Genomic DNA, 15,646 nt, shown 5'->3' with positions numbered 1-15,646 from the left:
CATGATGGCTATGAAAATCGACTGGAATTTAAAGCCCAACTCTACATTTAACTGTAAGGTTAGACAAGTTAATCTCCAAATTTTTCTAATTAGGAAAAAAAGATACTGGTTAGGGCTCTCCAGAGAAGCAGAGGCAGTTGGAGAGACGGGTAGGTTAGGAATCCACTCGTGAGGTTACGGAGGCTGAGACACCCCAAGACCTGCAGGGGGCTGCTGGAGACCCAGGAGCATCGATGGGGTAGCTCCAGTCTGCAAGCCAACAGGCCCGGGACCCAGGAAAATTCAGTGTTTCAGTCCAAAGGCAGAATGAGACTGACACCCCAGTTCAACAGTCAGGCAGGAGTTCACTGTTCCTTGGCCTTTTTGTCCTATGCAGTCTCAGCTGCGACCCATGCACGTGACGGTGAGGAACCCAAGCACTTTACTCAGTCTACTGACTCAGATGGCCATCTTGCCCAGAATAATATTTGACCATATATCTGGACACCCTGTGGCTCAGTCCAGTTGACACATAAAATCAAACATCATTAGCAAGGATAAGATCATACTTGATGTTGTAGAGTTGGCCTCATTCCTCCTGGGATGAGAGAATGAGGCCTCATTCTCTCTGGGATGCAGACCAGAGCTCAAAGGAGCCCCAGACCTATTTGCTTCTATTTTACCCACTAGAGGGTAAGGGAAACATCCCAGAGAAGGGTTCTGCTGGGGTCTTAGGCCACTTGCTGTCCATCCCTGGGCTAGGGGCTCTAACCAGGGAGATGGGCTCAGAGATTGCCATTCAGCCTGATTCAAAGTCATACCCATGGCTGGTGGCAGGATGCTGGGATGAGCAGACAGAACCACAAGTTCCTCTGCCCACATTTTCAATACCGTTATTGTCCACGTGCTTGTCTTTGTCAGTTGCAATGCATCATTCCATATGGGACTACCTCAGTATCTTCATAAGTCTGAACTGGACGAGGGGTTAGGCCGGACCCAGACTCCTGAGAAAGGAGCATCTCCAAGGCTGGGGTCAGAGCTTGCTGAAAAACAGATTCCCAGACCCCACATCAGGGAAGACAGTTTCAGTAGATCCGGGGTGGGGCCAGGGAATCTGGATTTAGCTCCAACACCCCCAGTGATGTTGATAGTGTGCCAGGCTTGGGGGCCTATGGGCTCACCCAGCCCCTCAAAGCAGGTGTTTCTGCATGGACGACGGTCCCAGCCCTACTCAGACACCATCTGGAAGGGGGCCCGGCACTTCTGGACTGCCTGGCTGAGACCGCGGTCTGCCCTCCAGCACCAGCCCTCCCAGTCCTGCCCTCTGGGCCTGTCATAGCCTGGCTGTACTCAGTGGAGGAAGAGCCCTCAGGATTTGAAGGTGGTGGTCACGCTAGAGGCCGTCTCCTCGCCCCTGCAGTTTTTTCCTAAGTGCTGGGTTCCTTCAACTGGTCGCAGGGATCGTGGACATGCCTCAGCAGCGGACAGTAACGTTCTCACCTCAGACCAAGCCAGCATGCGCCATTCCTCCCCTGGGCCACCCCAACAACCCAGAATTCGCCTCCGCCTCCCACCCCCTCCACCAGAGTCTTCTGAGTCATGAGTCGGGTGGTGTCCCTTGCTTGCTTTCCAGAGTCTCTCCTACCGCGCTCAGGGCCTTACGCGCCGGGCCTCCTTGCCCTTTCCCTCCCAGGCTGTCTCTGCCTCACCGCCCGCTTCTCCGAGGTCCCACGGCCAGTTGCTATCCAGCACCTCGGACAGCTCCAGGGAAGCGCGCCGGTCCGAGCGTAGGTGCACCGCCCCGAGGCTCTCAGGCTCAGCCCAGTGGCTCCTGGGGTCTCCTCTCCACGGACTCCTGCCCCGGGCAGGCCCCCTGCGGGCCCCCCATCTCGAGCTTCCGAGAGCTCCGGGAAGTGCTCGCGGCGCCGGGCGGGACTTGCTGTGGGCGCGGCGTTCGCTCGCTTCCGGCTCCCGCAGCCGCGGGGAGGAGGCGGGGTGGCTCCGCGCTGCGGGTCCCTCGGCCCTGCGGCCCGGCTGGCGGTGGACGCGGTGTCACGGCCGGCCCCCTCGGGCCTTCCTCCCACAGTCCGCACGACCCCTGACCGCAGAGCTACGTCCGTGCGCCAAGAGGGCGTCCCCCGCCCGCTGGGCCCAGGGACCCGACGGCCGCAGGCCAGGTTCCCAAATCATGCTTCTTCCACCTCATTTTCGGGAGTCCGCTGGAAGAGTTGACAATCCCGGGAAAGGCCGGGTTTCGCTTTGGAAGAAGTTCGTCTGGGAGTGTGCGGGCGGAGCTCGTGAAGTCCGGACCGCTGTGCCCCTGAGGGGAGCCCCCGGCCCCGGGCACGGCCCCATCCGCGCCGCTGGGGTGTGTTTCCCTGAGACCTCTCCAGGGATCAGCACGACGTCCTCGTCTCGCCGACGCCAGCGCTGTCACCCGCTGTGACCTCACCTGCCACTCCGTCTGCCAAGGGCACCAGGCCAGGCTCTCCTCTTCCGGAGGAGGGGACCCAGGGACACGGTACTCCCCTCTCGAGCCCCGGGCTGTGTCCCTTTGGCCACGGTCCTGACCTGGGCATCTGTTATTCAGTGTGCGGCCCAATTCCCTCCCCGCTGCCCTGCTGCCTCGCCCCAAGGATCAGCCAGATTCTGGGTCTCAGGGGAAACTGAAGGCTAGTCCTCAAAGAGGACAGGTTTTAACAGATTTTTTAAATTTTTGTTTTAATTTTAAAGGTTTATTTGAGCAAAAATCATTTGGAATCAAGCAGCTCCAGACCGGAAGTGGTTAGGAGGGCTCCCAGATTTCTTTTTTTTTAACGACACTGCCGGTTGGGGGCGGGGGGGTGGGGGGGAGAGGGGGTGGAGACAGGTAGTGAGTTGGAGATCGACTTGTACACACTGTTATATTTGAAATGGATAAACAGCAAAGACCTACTGAATAGCACAGGGAATTCTGCTCAATGTTATGTGGCAGCCCAGATGGGAGGGGAGTTTGGGGGAAAGCTAATACATGTATATGTATGGCTAAGTCGCTTTGCTGTCCACCTGAAACTATCACATTGTTAATAGGCTATACCCCAATACAAAATAAAATGTTGAAAATCATTTTTTAAAAAGAAAGAAGATGAAAAAATAATAACATTTTGGGAGTTTGTTCCCTTCTCACACACTTCCTTTCCCTGACCTTGATCCCTGCGTAACCTCATCCAAGACACGGGGTTTAATTCCCTTGTTCCCTGAATTAAAGAGATGAAGCGCCTTCCCCAGGTCTCTGCATGCTCCGGTTCAGAGGCTGCTGTCATCTGCTGCCTCCCCTTCTGGCTTCAGCTCAGAGTGAGGAGGAGATTCCAGGGCAGGAAATCCCGGAAGAGGCAGAACCCCAGTGTGTCCAGGCGACAAATGCCTCAAGTCTCCGATGGTGGGGCCAAGGACCTGCCGGACTGTGCAGAAGCCATCAGGGTTCCCAGCTGGCAGGGCTGCCACAAGAGACCTGCCCGCACCAGGCGATTCCTGGGGAGGAGAGGAACCAAGACCTTGAGATGGGAAGCAAAGCCAGCCTCACCGCCAGCCTGTGACCCGCCAGGGAGACCACACAAGAGAGAGGTTGGGCGCGGTGAGCCCGGCTGTTTGAGCCACTCCAAATCTAGCAGGCGTGGGGAGCCCCAGCCTGGGAACCAGCTCTCCACCAGCCTGTGGGACTCAAGGCCTCCCCGCACTGGCCAAGGCCTGGAGCGGCAGAAGCTTCCCGTTAGGGGAGAAGCCTCACCAGTGCGTGCAGGAGAGTTTTCGGATAGACATCGGACTAGAGGATCCACACTGGCAGGAAGCCATCTCGTGTAGCCAGCGCGGGAAAGCCTTTGTGCACAGCTCCCAGGTCACGCAGCCCCCGCGGTTCCACAGCAGAGAGAAGCCGGTTACGTGTCCGCGGTGCAGCCCTTCCTTCAGCCAGAGCTCCAGCCTCACTCAGCACCAGCGGGGCCACCCCGGGGAGGAGCCGTATGCCTGCCAGGAGTGCGCGGCGCCTTCAGCATTAGCGCCTTCCTCAGCGAGCATCCTCACCGGGGAAAAGCCCTCTGAGTGCAGCCGCACCTTCAGGGCCCTGTCGGACTTCTTCCGGCACCAGTGGGTCCGCACTGCGGAGAAGTTTTTCGCTGTGCTAAGTGAGCAGGGCCTTCCTCTGAGCTCGCACCTGAGCCAGGGCAGGTAGGTTCATGACGCAGAGTGAACCAAGACAGCCAGTGGGGGGGGGGGGGGGGTGGCGACGGGGAGGGGGGGCGTTGCACTGGGGCCTCTGCTGCACCGAGCTGACCCTGCACGGGAGGGCTCTGGGGACACTGCGGACGCCTGCGGTGCTTTGGTGCAGGCGTGCAGAGAGCAGCGCTCAGGCGCGCCCTGAAGCTGGCTCCGGCACCTGCACCCCAGTTAAGACGCCTGTGCTGGCTCCCTCGCCCGCAGCCCTGCCGGGCCTTCACTGCCCCCTGGGCCGCCCGGTAACAGTGCGAACAGAGTTCCACTGGCTCCCCCTGGCAAGCGGGACGGGAGGTTGCGGCAAGGCGGCAGCGCCCTTTCACTCGCCGGGAGATCTGACAAATATGCTGTTGAAACGAGCTCCGTGGTCCCCCTGATGGCAGCCCTGAGAAAGGCCTAGACCAGAGGTCGGGCAATGGGGAAGAGCACTACAGTACACACCCTTCAAGCGCCTAGTGGGCTTTGCATACGTGCGGACGACGAACTCTTTCTTTACCCAAAATTTGCCGGCGCCGACGGTGCGGGGGGTGCGGAGGGGTGAGCCGCGAGGGGCGGGGACGCCGAATCGAACTCTAGCTGGACCAACTCTTCACTGTATTTTGAGGTTTGTACTGTGTTTTCAGCCTCGTGGGTCCTTTTTGGTCATGGGGCTGGTCGAATAATGCAGGGCGTAGTCCCTGGCTTGGAGAACATAGTTGAGAAGTGGCGGCCGTGTCGGGAAGGTCATGTTTTCAGATAAGGCCCCTTGTCTGTCTCTTGGTGTCTGGTGGAAACGAAGGTTCTGGTGTGGGAGATAGGATTTGCGTGGTTGGAGTATTTCTTTTGGGAACAGTGGTCCTCCAAAATATTGCAGGTTTTCCCTTAGGATGTGTCTTGAATGCTATTTCTAGTTTTTAGGTCATCCTATTGAGATGTTTTCGTTTTTACGTGTGCTTTATGATTTGTAAAATGTTACACATAAATAGTGCAGTGCAGGATTGGGCATGTATTCAGTGTTTACTGATGCAGGAAATGCCTCAGACACAGGCTCCTGAGGATGGGCTGGTGGGAGACAGATGCAGGGAGCCCCGTTTGTTGGAGATTCTGGGAGAGTGTCCAGAGGGGCCCCCGGGGACAACGGGGAGTCCAGGGCTGTAAGAGTCTTGGGCTGCAGGTACTTTGGATCCCGGCGATGGTCCAGCTTCTGCCCTTTGGGCCACGTGGCTTATGTCTGTATTCTGCCCTCTGCCCTTGCATTCTGAAGCTGTTTCTGAGCCCAAAAAGACAACGTCTAGGCAGTTGGTGGGGCTTCAAACTACCTGTTCCCTCCCCTCCTGGCCTTTTTGCTGCCCAGCTGCCCGTCAGAAAGCCTGTCCACTGTACTTGGCTCCTTCATCCCTCCCCCCGCACCATGGCAGGTCTGCAGGCTCCAGCACTCTGGGCAGTAAGAGGGAGCTGGAAAAGCCAGCGGGCTTCATTAACCTCTGTGTCCTGCACCTGCAGTGACCAGCAGCAGCGTTCCAGTAGTGCCTGTTCCACTGACTGGGCCCTGGAAGGCGGAAGGCGCAGAGCAAAGGTGCTGACCAGGTTTCTGTCTCTCTCGGTTGTTAATGTCAGAAGAGGTGATGGACCCAGGGCAGGGCTCTCCAAGGAGAGTGTGGCTGAGGGCAGGCAGGAGAGGGATTTGCACTGTTCCCCAGGGGATGTGAGTGGAGGAATAGACCCATGTGTGGTTGGGGCCACAGGCCAGGCTGAGTTCAACTCTCCCTGCCTTGGGCTGGCCCAGCCCTGGCAGCACTGAAGCCCCTCCACTCCTCTGGGCGCTGGCCAGCTCTCTGGGGCCCAGAGCCTAGACATGGAAACCAGGTGGACCCCCTACCCACTCACAGAGCAAGTGACACTGGCTTGGGTAGCATGTGGGGTCAGGGGGTTGCTACTGGAACCCCAGGACTCTGGGTTTTCTGGTGGTCAGGGAGGTCTCTGTCCCCTGCCCACCTCTCATCTCTGCAGGCCCTTGTGGCATCAGGCTCCGACTGCTCAGGTCTGACATCATCTCAGCCCGGGCTGCAGAGGACACAGCCCTATATCCCCACAGCTGCTGCACAAACCCTAGAGAGTCAGGTCACAGGCCCATCCTGGGGAAGCTGGTGGTATTGGTTCCAGAATGATCTAAGAAAGAAAGGGCAGGGGCACGCCCCAGAAAGAAGGGGTCCCAAGCAGAAGCAAACAACAGGCCCCCTAGATGCACCCCTGATCCTGCTGGAGAAGAAAAGCCAGTGCACATCCCACGAGGAAGCCATCGCTAGAGCCCGAATGAGAAAGCTCGCTCTGGCACCTGGTTGTGGAAGTGACAGATACATGATGGGACCCCGTGGGGACGTCTGGAGGAGGATACCCTCCACCATCTGCGTCCTGGGACGTCAGCGTTGGCCTCTTTGGCGCCATCAGAAGGCAGACTCAGCGTGCAGTTTATGGTCTCCTTTGGGGCTTGCAGGGGAGACAGGCTTAATCCATTTCTACAAGCTCATCAACAAGCTCTGTTTGTCAGGACTTCACTTTTTTGATAAAACTTGACAAAGCACATTTTCCCTATTATATAAACAGAATATATTGTAGAGAATATGGGAAATGCAGAAAAGTAGAAAGAAATCACACTAGTTCACATCACATGGCAGAACCATACCTTTTAACTTTTTATATCTATACAAATTCTTTTTTCCCAACATCTTTTTAGGATGGATTGCATCCATTATGCCTCTTAGCTCCATAACCCTTTAGTGTGTGTTCCCTACACTCAGGGATGTTCTCTTACAGACCCACAGTGCAGGCACCAAGTCCGGGTAACTGGACACCAACACAACGCCCAGCCAAGTGGGGCCTCTCATCCTGTCCATGGTATATTCCCTTCAACCCAGCATCCAGCGGGGTCACATCTAGTCTCTGGTTGCCATGTGTCCTTAGGAATCTTCAGTGTGGAGCAGTTCCTCAGCCTTTCTTTTCTCCCCAGAGATGGTTTATTAGTTGCAGGGGAAACATGGTGTCCACAGTCAGAAAACCAGACAGGAGGGACCATGTGATCAAAATGATCTCTAGCCAGTGATGAGCTGGTGGACACCATGTGGCTACATGTGACACCCAGAGGACACATTGTTGCAGGATTCCAGCAGGAGAGGCATGACCTGTGTCCAGTGATGAGGGAGGGGAAGGGAATGGGCCAAAGCTCAGAGCGAGGCAGCAGCAAGCCGGGCAAGGTCAAAGACTGGTGACTGGTTTCACAGCTAGGGGAGCTGGAGGAAGAAGCACAACTGGAGAGGGGGTAAAGGCTGGGGGCCAGCGTTGGGCTGAGGGAGGGAAGGCCTGCTGTCAGCCGCCCACTGGGCCTGTGTGCTGAGTGGGCTGAGAGCGTGGGTGGCTGCCAGAACAGAGCAGAGGGGCAGTGCCAGGGGCCTGGGTAATTTCAAAGGCTCTGTGTGCTGTGGGGGTCCCAGAAGGTGTTAGGATGGGGTTGCTGAGGAGCAATACAGGAGCATCTAAAGGAAAGTGCCTGGAGCATGGAGAGACAGCCCAGTGCCGCGCTGGGCACAGGACATTCACCACCCAGGCCCAAACCCGTGTCTGAGGCTGACGCTGGAAAGGTTTCTTGGCCGGGGTTCAACACAAGACCCTGTGTTGATCCATTCTGCACACAGGCCCACCGCATAGCCTATGGGGCTCAGAGAACAACCGCCCTCCAGACCTGAATCCTGCCCACAGGCTCTTGAGCCCGCAGGGGAGACCCCAGTCCTGGCCAGCACCTCCCCTCAGCGTAGGAGAGACGCCAGGAACCGACCGGCCAGGCTGTGACCCGGCTCGTGCGACCAGAGGAAACCGTGAGATAGCAAAGCCCTCAAGTGTGTGGTCGCAGCGGACCAGCGGGGAGGGACCAGCCTGGGACACAGGGCAGGAGGGAGGAGGGGGTCCACCTGCCAGGACCAGCCGCCCTGAGACTCCGGCGTCCTGCCCTCCGGCGTCCTGCCCTCGGCGGATCTCCGTGGGGAGGGCGGCCCAGGGGTCTCTCCGCCTCTAACTGCCTCTTCCCCCGGGCGCTCCCGCTTTCTCCACGAGCGCCGGTCTCCTCCGTCGGTGCCTTCGCCCACTGCGCAGTCAGCAAGGTCGCCATCCCGAGTGACGACCCCGGCCTCGGGCCCGGACCCGGTGGAGGCCACGGGGCCGGCCGGGAGGGCTCGCGCGGGAAGGGGAGGGCCCGGGAGGCCTCCCGGAGGTCTGCGGAGGGAAGCCCAGCAGGGGCGGGAGCGGTGAATGTGAAAGTGTACAGACAACCGCCGAGGGTCGTGCACGCGAGGCTAGGGAGCCCGGCCCGGACTCGCGCAGGCAGGTCAACGCCCCCCACGGCTCCAGCTGCTGCCCGCGTCCCCCAGGGCAGCCGAGTGCCGGTCCTCCGGCGCCTAGAGCGTCACCGGAACTGCCTCTGCCACCTGGGAGGGCGCTTCTTCCCGCGAGCGGAGGGGCTCCGGGTGAGTGCGGGCGAGCCTGGGGCTCGGCGGGGAGAGCGCGGGGTGCGGACGCCCGGCCGCGCAGGGGCAGGAGACCGAGACAGGTCCGGGGGGCCGGGCACCGGGATCCTTGTCTGTCCCCGGCTGTGCTTGTGAGAGGGCTCACGTCCCGGAGGAGACCGGAGGCGGCGGGCGGCTCTAACCTCGTCGGGGCCAGAGAGAGCCTCCCCCTCCCAGGGTGACGCCCCGGGACAGCCTCGTCCGTCCCCTGAAGTGGACAGTCTGCCTGTAACGCCTTTGTAAATTGTTGAATTACCAGCAGTGCAGTGCGCCTTGTCCTTTCCCAATGCTGCATGAAGGTGCTTGTTCCCTAATTGTCTCAGTGCTCCTAAGGGGCCACTGCTTTTAAGCCTTTGCTACTTTTAGACTGAAACATATTTTAAATTTCATTTTTAATTGCCTGCCACGTGGAACAATGTGGGACCTGTGTTTAAAATATATATATATTGGCTGCTTGTTTTTCTTCTTCTCTGGTTACCTGCTCGTAACTTTTACTAGTTTTTCATGCTTTCTTATGTATATATAATGAGATATCTTGAGGCTATGAATCCTTATCTGTGTTGCAGGTATCTCTCCCGTTTGTTTGTTTGTTAATCTGTTTTTTATTCCAAATGTCCTGTGTTGTTAAGTCTGTTAGACTTCATCTTTGGTGTCACGCTTAGCAAAAGCATTCCTCAATTCAAAATTACACCATGCAGATCACTTTTTATTTTTTTGGTTTCATGTTTTTATATTCAGATCTTTTATCAAGAAAAAATTTAAATACAAAGAAATGTCTCCAGACATTTATGCAGGTGTGCGTGCTTTGCAACCCCATGGACCATAGCCTGCCAGGTTCCTCTGTCCATGGGATTCTCCAGGCAAGAATACTGGAGTGGGTTGCCATGCCCTCCTCCAGAGGAACTTCTCCAAGGATGGAACATGCATCTTTTATGTCTCCTACCCTGGCAGATGGGTTCTTTACTGCTAGCACCACCTGGAAAGCCCAAGGACTGCTTAAAGGCGCTGGTTCGTCCCTCGTGGATCTGAGACCACAGCAGGCAGCTGACAGGTGCTGCCTCATCGGTCTGGGCTCCTCATCTGCTGGGAGGCTGGGGTGAGGGGAGCTAGCGTGGCCTAGACAGAGTTCCCACTAGTTTGTGGGGTGTCTGCTTATTCAGGACCTTGGTTTATAGTGAAGTGGTTCCTCCAGGGCAGGCTCTGAACCTCCCTTCACTGAAGGAGCTTTGACTTCCCCCCTGTCATTTTCTCCCCTTTTTCCTCTTTCTCCCTGGCAGGGGTCCCACTGTGGGCATTCCTGCAGGAAGCAGCAAACAGAGCCCGGCCTGGATCTCCAGACCACCACGGAGAGGGCTGCCCTGATGGACACATGCACAGGTGAGGGGGGTGGGGTGGCCCGGCCCAGAGGGCTGTCCTGGACTAAGGGATGTGGGGACAGCTTAGGAGTTGGAGCTTCCCCATCGACCTGCCTGGCGGCTGTGGAGATGTCACTGGACTCTGGCAGCTTCTGACACTCACAGTGCCCCACGTTCATGCCTTTGGGCTCCCTGCACCCCACCTCCTTTGCCTTCCAGGCCACTTTTTTTTCCATAATATTCGCTCGTTCAGCTGCACCGGGTCTTAGTTGTAGCACACGCGATCTTTTAGTTGCTGTGTGTGAACTCTCAGTTGCGGCAGGCGGAGTCTAGTTCCCTGACCAGGAGTTGAACCCGAGCCTCCTGCATTGGGTGTGTGGAGTCTTTTCTCCTAGCCACACTCTGCAGCACGCTCTCTCTCTGGAACCCCAACCTGGATACCTCTGAGAACAAGAATTTTGTTTTTCAAATTGTAGTTGACTTACAATGTTGTTAGTTTCAGGTGTACAGCAGAGTGATTCACTTATATGTATATTCTTTCTCATGTTTTTTTCCATTATATGTTATTGTAAGATATTGAATATAATTCCATGTGTTATACAGGAGGACCTTGTTTATCCCTTGGGTTGCCCAAATAATTTGGATTTTTGGTAAGATGTTACAGAAAAACTTGAATAAACTACTTGGCAAATCCCAGGTTTTTTTGTTTATATTGGCTTCCTCTATTTTTTTTTTTACCAATATTTTATATATAGTAGTTTGTATCTGCTAATTCCAAACTCCTAATTTATGCCTACCCCCTTTGCTCCTTCTCCCTTTCCCCTTTGGTAATCATAAATTTGGTTTTGGTCTGTGAGTCTGTTTTGTAAATAAGTTCATTTGTATCAGTTTTTTGGATTCCACGTATAAGTGATATCATGTATCTGTCTCTGACTCACTTCCCCAGCAAGATAGCATCTAGGTCCATCAGGTGCGGCAGATGGCATCATCTCCTGCTTTGTGGTTGAGTACTATTGCATTGTCTGTGTGCACCACACCTGTCATCTGTCGATGGACACTTAGGTTGTTTGCATGTCTTGATTGTGAACCCAGTGCTGCTGTGAACACTGGGTTGCGTGTATCCTTTTGAGTTTTCCCCAGATATATGTCAGAAGTGGGATTTCTGGATCATATGGTAATTCTGTTTTTGGTTTTTAAAGGAACCTCCATATTGTTTTCCATAATGTCTGCACCGGTTTACATTCCCACCAACAGTGTATGAGCCCCTTTCTCTACCCCGTCTCCAGCATGTTATTTGTAAACTTTTTAGTGATGGTCATTTTGACCAGTGTAAGGTCTTTCCTGTTGTTTTGGTTTGTATTTCTCTAATAATTACCAGTGTTGAGCATCTTTTCATGTGCCTGTTGGGCATCTGTGTGTCTTCTTTGGAGAAATGTCTATTTAGGTCTTCGGCCCATTTTTTGATTGAGCTGGTTTTTTGTAAATGAGTTGGATGAGCTGTTTGTATATTTTGTAAGTCCTTGTCAGTCACAACACTTGCAAATATTTTCTCCCATTTCTGTAGCTTGTTTTGATTATGGTTTCCTTTGCTGTGCAGAAGTTTGCAAGTTTGATTAGGTCCCATTTGTTTTTGCTTTCATTTCTTCTGCTTTGGGAGACTGACGTAACGAAACATTGCTATGGTTTATGTCAGAATGTTTTGCCTGTGGTCTCCTCTAGGAGTTTTACGGTATCACATCTTATATCTAAGCCTTTAGGCCATTTTGAGTTTATTTTCGTGTATGGTGTTAGAGAATGTTCTAAACTTCGTTGATTTACATGCAGCTGTCCAGCTTTCTCAGCACCACCCTATGGGTGCTCTGGGATGGAGGCTTCTCTGCTGGAGGTGGCCTGTGGCTCTGGGACATTGAGCAGCCTCCCTGGCTTTCCCCACTTGGTACCAGTGTGACCAAAAGTGGGGTCGAGCTGCTCACCACCTCAAAAGCCAATAGAGGCAAGGGTGACAGAAAGGAAAATTTGCTTTATTTTGGATGCCAGCAACCTTGAGTTGGGAGGTGGGGGCAGTCAAGGCCACAGTGTTGTCTCAGGGAGTCCAGGATCTGAGAAAGAGGCTGGATCCCAGCATGTGCCATCCGCAGTGCTTACCCCTGCATCCCCGGACCTCTGCTTTGTTTCCTCCTGCTCTGCTGCCAACTGCTCTCTGGGCTCCAGTCCATATGGCCAAACCAGGGAGTTACCAGAGCCTGACTGAGGGTCTGTCCCCAGGCCTGAGACTGGGCAGACTGAGATTAGAGGCTTGGGCTTTTCTGGAGTCTCAGGAAAGGACACTGACCACCCTCCCCCGGTCCCTCATCCATCCTGAGACAACAGGGGTTAGAGGTGGAGAACTGGGCAAGATGAGGACAGGCAGGATAACAGGCTTGCTGTCAGCTCTGTCAGCACACAGCTCTCCAGCACCACCTCTGTGTCCTTAGCTGAGTTCTCTTCTGAGTTGTGTATCTCTGCCCTCTTTTCCAGCTTTCCAGGCATCGAAAGGAAGCCACCAGGCTTCCTGCTGTGCAGCTTCAGCAGCTGAGCACAGGGCTCAGAGTGCAGAGCTGATGCCTCGGCAGGTGGCCCTGAAAGAAGGGGGCCATGGAGAGGCCACGCCAGGACTGTTACAGGGTCCTTCCCAGACACTGGGGCTTCCGGACCCTTGTGGGAATGAGGAAGCTGCAGAGAGACCCAGAGGTTCCCCTCGGAGACATGAGGTTCATGAGGACAGAGTGTCCAGGTCAGAGGTCACTCTGAACACAGCGTCTGCAGTTGATGGGAGAGGCCCCTGGAAAGGGCGGCCTTACCGATGCAGCACCTGTGACAGGAGCTTCAAATGCTATTCAGACGTGGTGAAGCACCAGAGCATTCACTCTGGGGAGAAGCCCTACGAGTGCAGTGACTGCGGGAAAGCCTTCATCCACAGCTCCCATGTCGTCAGGCACCAGCGCATTCACAATGGGGAGAAGCCTTACCTCTGTAAGGAGTGTGGGAAAGCCTTCAGCCAGAGCTTCAACCTCATCAGACACCAGAGGATCCACACAGGAGAGAGGCCGTATGAATGTGCTGAGTGCGGCAAGTGCTTCAGTCAGAGGTCAGATGCTACGAAGCACCAGAGGATCCACACAGGGGAGCGGCTCTACGGGTGCAGCGAGTGCGGGAAAACCTTCATCCATAGCTCAAACGTCGTCCGGCACCGAAGGATCCACCACAGAGAGAACCCCTACGAATGCAGAGAGTGTGGGAAAGCCTTCAGCCAGAGCTCCAACCTCATTCAGCACCAGCGAGTCCACACGGGGGAGAAGCCCTATGCCTGCCAGGAGTGCGGGCGCGCCTTCAGCCGCAGCTCCTTCCTCAGTGAGCACCGGCGCATCCACACTGGGGAGAAGCCCTATGAGTGCGGCGAGTGCGGCCGCTCCTTCAGGGCCCTGTCGGGCTTCTTCCGGCACCAGAGGATCCACACTGGGGAGAAGCCCTTCCACTGTGCGCAGTGTGGCAGGGCCTTCCGCCTGAGCTTTCACCTTATCCAGCACCAGCGAGTTCATGGCACAGAGTGAACCTGCTGTGGTGTGAACGTAGAGTAAAAGTTGAGTAAACAAGGCTGGAGGGTGGGTAGCACGCCCTTCAGTCTTTGCCAGCACCCCGAGGCTCGTGCGCTGTGCTCCGCGGGCCACAGGAAGATAACACTGTTTTGTGGTCTGTGAGCTGCCCGTGGACACCCGAAGTCTACCACTGCCTCCGGGAGCAGCGGAAAGGAAAGAGGCTAGGGAACGAGACTTGATGCTGACATGTGCTTCTGAAACTGCTGTACTTCATTTTCACAGCACTGGGGTTTCCTGGAGTATACTTTACATGTGGTGCAATGCCCAGCTCTTAAGTGTTTGGTTATATAACAAATACAACCTGTTCTAACCTTTATGACTACCACACTATCAAGATGCTGACTATTTCCATTAACCCAGAAAGACTCCTCGGGCCCCTCATCCTTAAAAGCAACCAACAGTGTTGTTTTTTCACTATAGTTTTGCTTGTTCTGAAATGTTACGTAAATAGTGATATAATTTATACTCTTTATGTATTTTTCCCTGTGCTTAAGTTTTGAGGTTTATCCGTGCATCAGAAGTTTGTTTTTGTTTTTTTTGCGTTCATAGCACTTTTGAAAAGTGGTCACTGTTGATGATCTAATACCTCAGACGTCACGCTACGGCAGCTTTACAGACACCTGTAAATGTTACTCGCCAGATAGGAAGGGAGAGGTGTCTTTGTTGGGGATGCTACTCTGAGTATCATAAAACTCTGCCATAACAAACTGAGTGAGGTCATGTTACTAAAAGCTGACTGTAATGTAACCTGGCCACAAGTCCTGGGGGTCCAGCTGCAGGACCCAAATCTGTAGTGGCCAGGCTGTGGTTTGTTGCCCCTTCAACAAACCCATGAAGTTCCCTTCATGGGAACTGTCTGCTCCAGATTAACTCCTGACTGAATTATGTGGGTCCTGTAGCTGGCTGGGATTTCCAAAACAGTGGTTCAACTCGAGGGCTTCTGTTGGTACCTGTTTGTTTTATGGTGTCCGCTCAGGTGACAGGGCTGTGGAGCCTGTAGGGGCAGAGGTGCTCTCAGAGTGGATTCAGTGGCTCCACAGCACTGGGTTGCCGGCTCCTGGGCCAAAGTGAGGTGGAAAGCCGAGCCTGGGACTCCCATGCAGAGCCAAGACCCGGGTTTGTGCTACCTCCCAGTTATAACAGCGCTCTAGAGGAAAGCTTGCCCTGCTTAGACTCTGGTGGCCCTGGATCATGAGGTCAAAGCAATGAATTTAAAGAAGTCACCAGGCACACAGGACAGCATCTCACTGACTGAGGGTTAGCAAAACCAGCAAAGAACAGATACAGACCACAAAGAACTGCAGATTATTGAAACTACCAGATAATGCAGGCGAGAGAACAGTTATGTGTGAATGTTTAAAGAAAATAAGACCTCTTCCTGCTAAAACCTGGAACAAGACAAGGATGCCCACTGTCACCATTTCTATTGTACATAGTACTGGAAGTCCTAGCCACAGCAGTCAGACAAGAAAAAGAAAACATATTGCAACTGGAAGATAAGAAGGAAAATTACCATTATATGCAGATGACATGATACTGTATATGCAAAGCCCTGAAGAGTCCACACAGAAACACTAGAACTGATAAAGTGAACAGAGTGACAGGATACAAAGTTAACATACAGAAACCTGTTGCATTTCTTTACACTAACAATGAAATACTGGAAAGGTGTTCATGTACTGTTGAAGCCTGGCTTGGAGAATTTTCAGCTTTACTTTGCTATTGTGTGAGATGAGGGCAATTGTGCGGTAGTTTGAGCCCCAGCAAGACGCTGGCAGGCGCTAGAGCAGTGGCTGCGCAGCTGGAGCGACTGTGAGGAGATACCCCACATCCAAGGGCACAGGAGAAGCCCCAGCAAGATGGTAGGAGGGGCGAAATCGTGTCTAGAATCAAACCC

The 15,646-nt window shown here is 54.4% G+C and overlaps 1 protein-coding gene across 1 annotated transcript; it reads left to right on the top strand.

Annotated features, from left to right (window-relative positions):
• The first annotated feature begins 4 nt into the window (after positions 1-4).
• ZNF696 (zinc finger protein 696) lies at positions 5-14,456 on the top strand. Its single transcript, XM_059874516.1, has 10 exons — positions 5-53; positions 1,280-1,360; positions 1,673-1,766; positions 1,848-2,156; positions 2,373-2,500; positions 3,627-4,182; positions 4,343-4,469; positions 8,085-8,720; positions 10,037-10,136; positions 12,632-14,456. Exons 1-10 carry the CDS (start codon positions 5-7, stop codon positions 13,702-13,704), a joined length of 3,153 nt encoding a protein of 1,050 aa, XP_059730499.1. The 3' UTR covers positions 13,705-14,456.
• Positions 14,457-15,646: the final 1,190 nt, after the last annotated feature.

Source organism: Bos taurus, chromosome 14 (assembly GCF_002263795.3).
Source record: "Bos taurus isolate L1 Dominette 01449 registration number 42190680 breed Hereford chromosome 14, ARS-UCD2.0, whole genome shotgun sequence".
Classification (NCBI taxonomy): Eukaryota; Metazoa; Chordata; class Mammalia; order Artiodactyla; family Bovidae; genus Bos; species Bos taurus.
This window is presented reverse-complemented; position numbering and strand designations above follow the sequence as displayed.

What these genes read in the sequence shown, in the direction of transcription:
- ZNF696 (XM_059874516.1), top strand. Translation starts at nt 5, where the DNA reads ATGGCTATGAAAATCGACTGGAATTTAAAGCCCAACTCTACATTTAAC. An exon ending in GCCCAACTCTACATTTAACT is followed by an intron (nt 54 to 1,279) that starts GTAAGGTTAGAC and finishes TCTGCCCTCCAG; the next exon opens with CACCAGCCCTCCCAGTCCTG. An exon ending in GGAGGGGACCCAGGGACACG is followed by an intron (nt 2,501 to 3,626) that starts GTACTCCCCTCT and finishes CTCCAAATCTAG; the next exon opens with CAGGCGTGGGGAGCCCCAGC.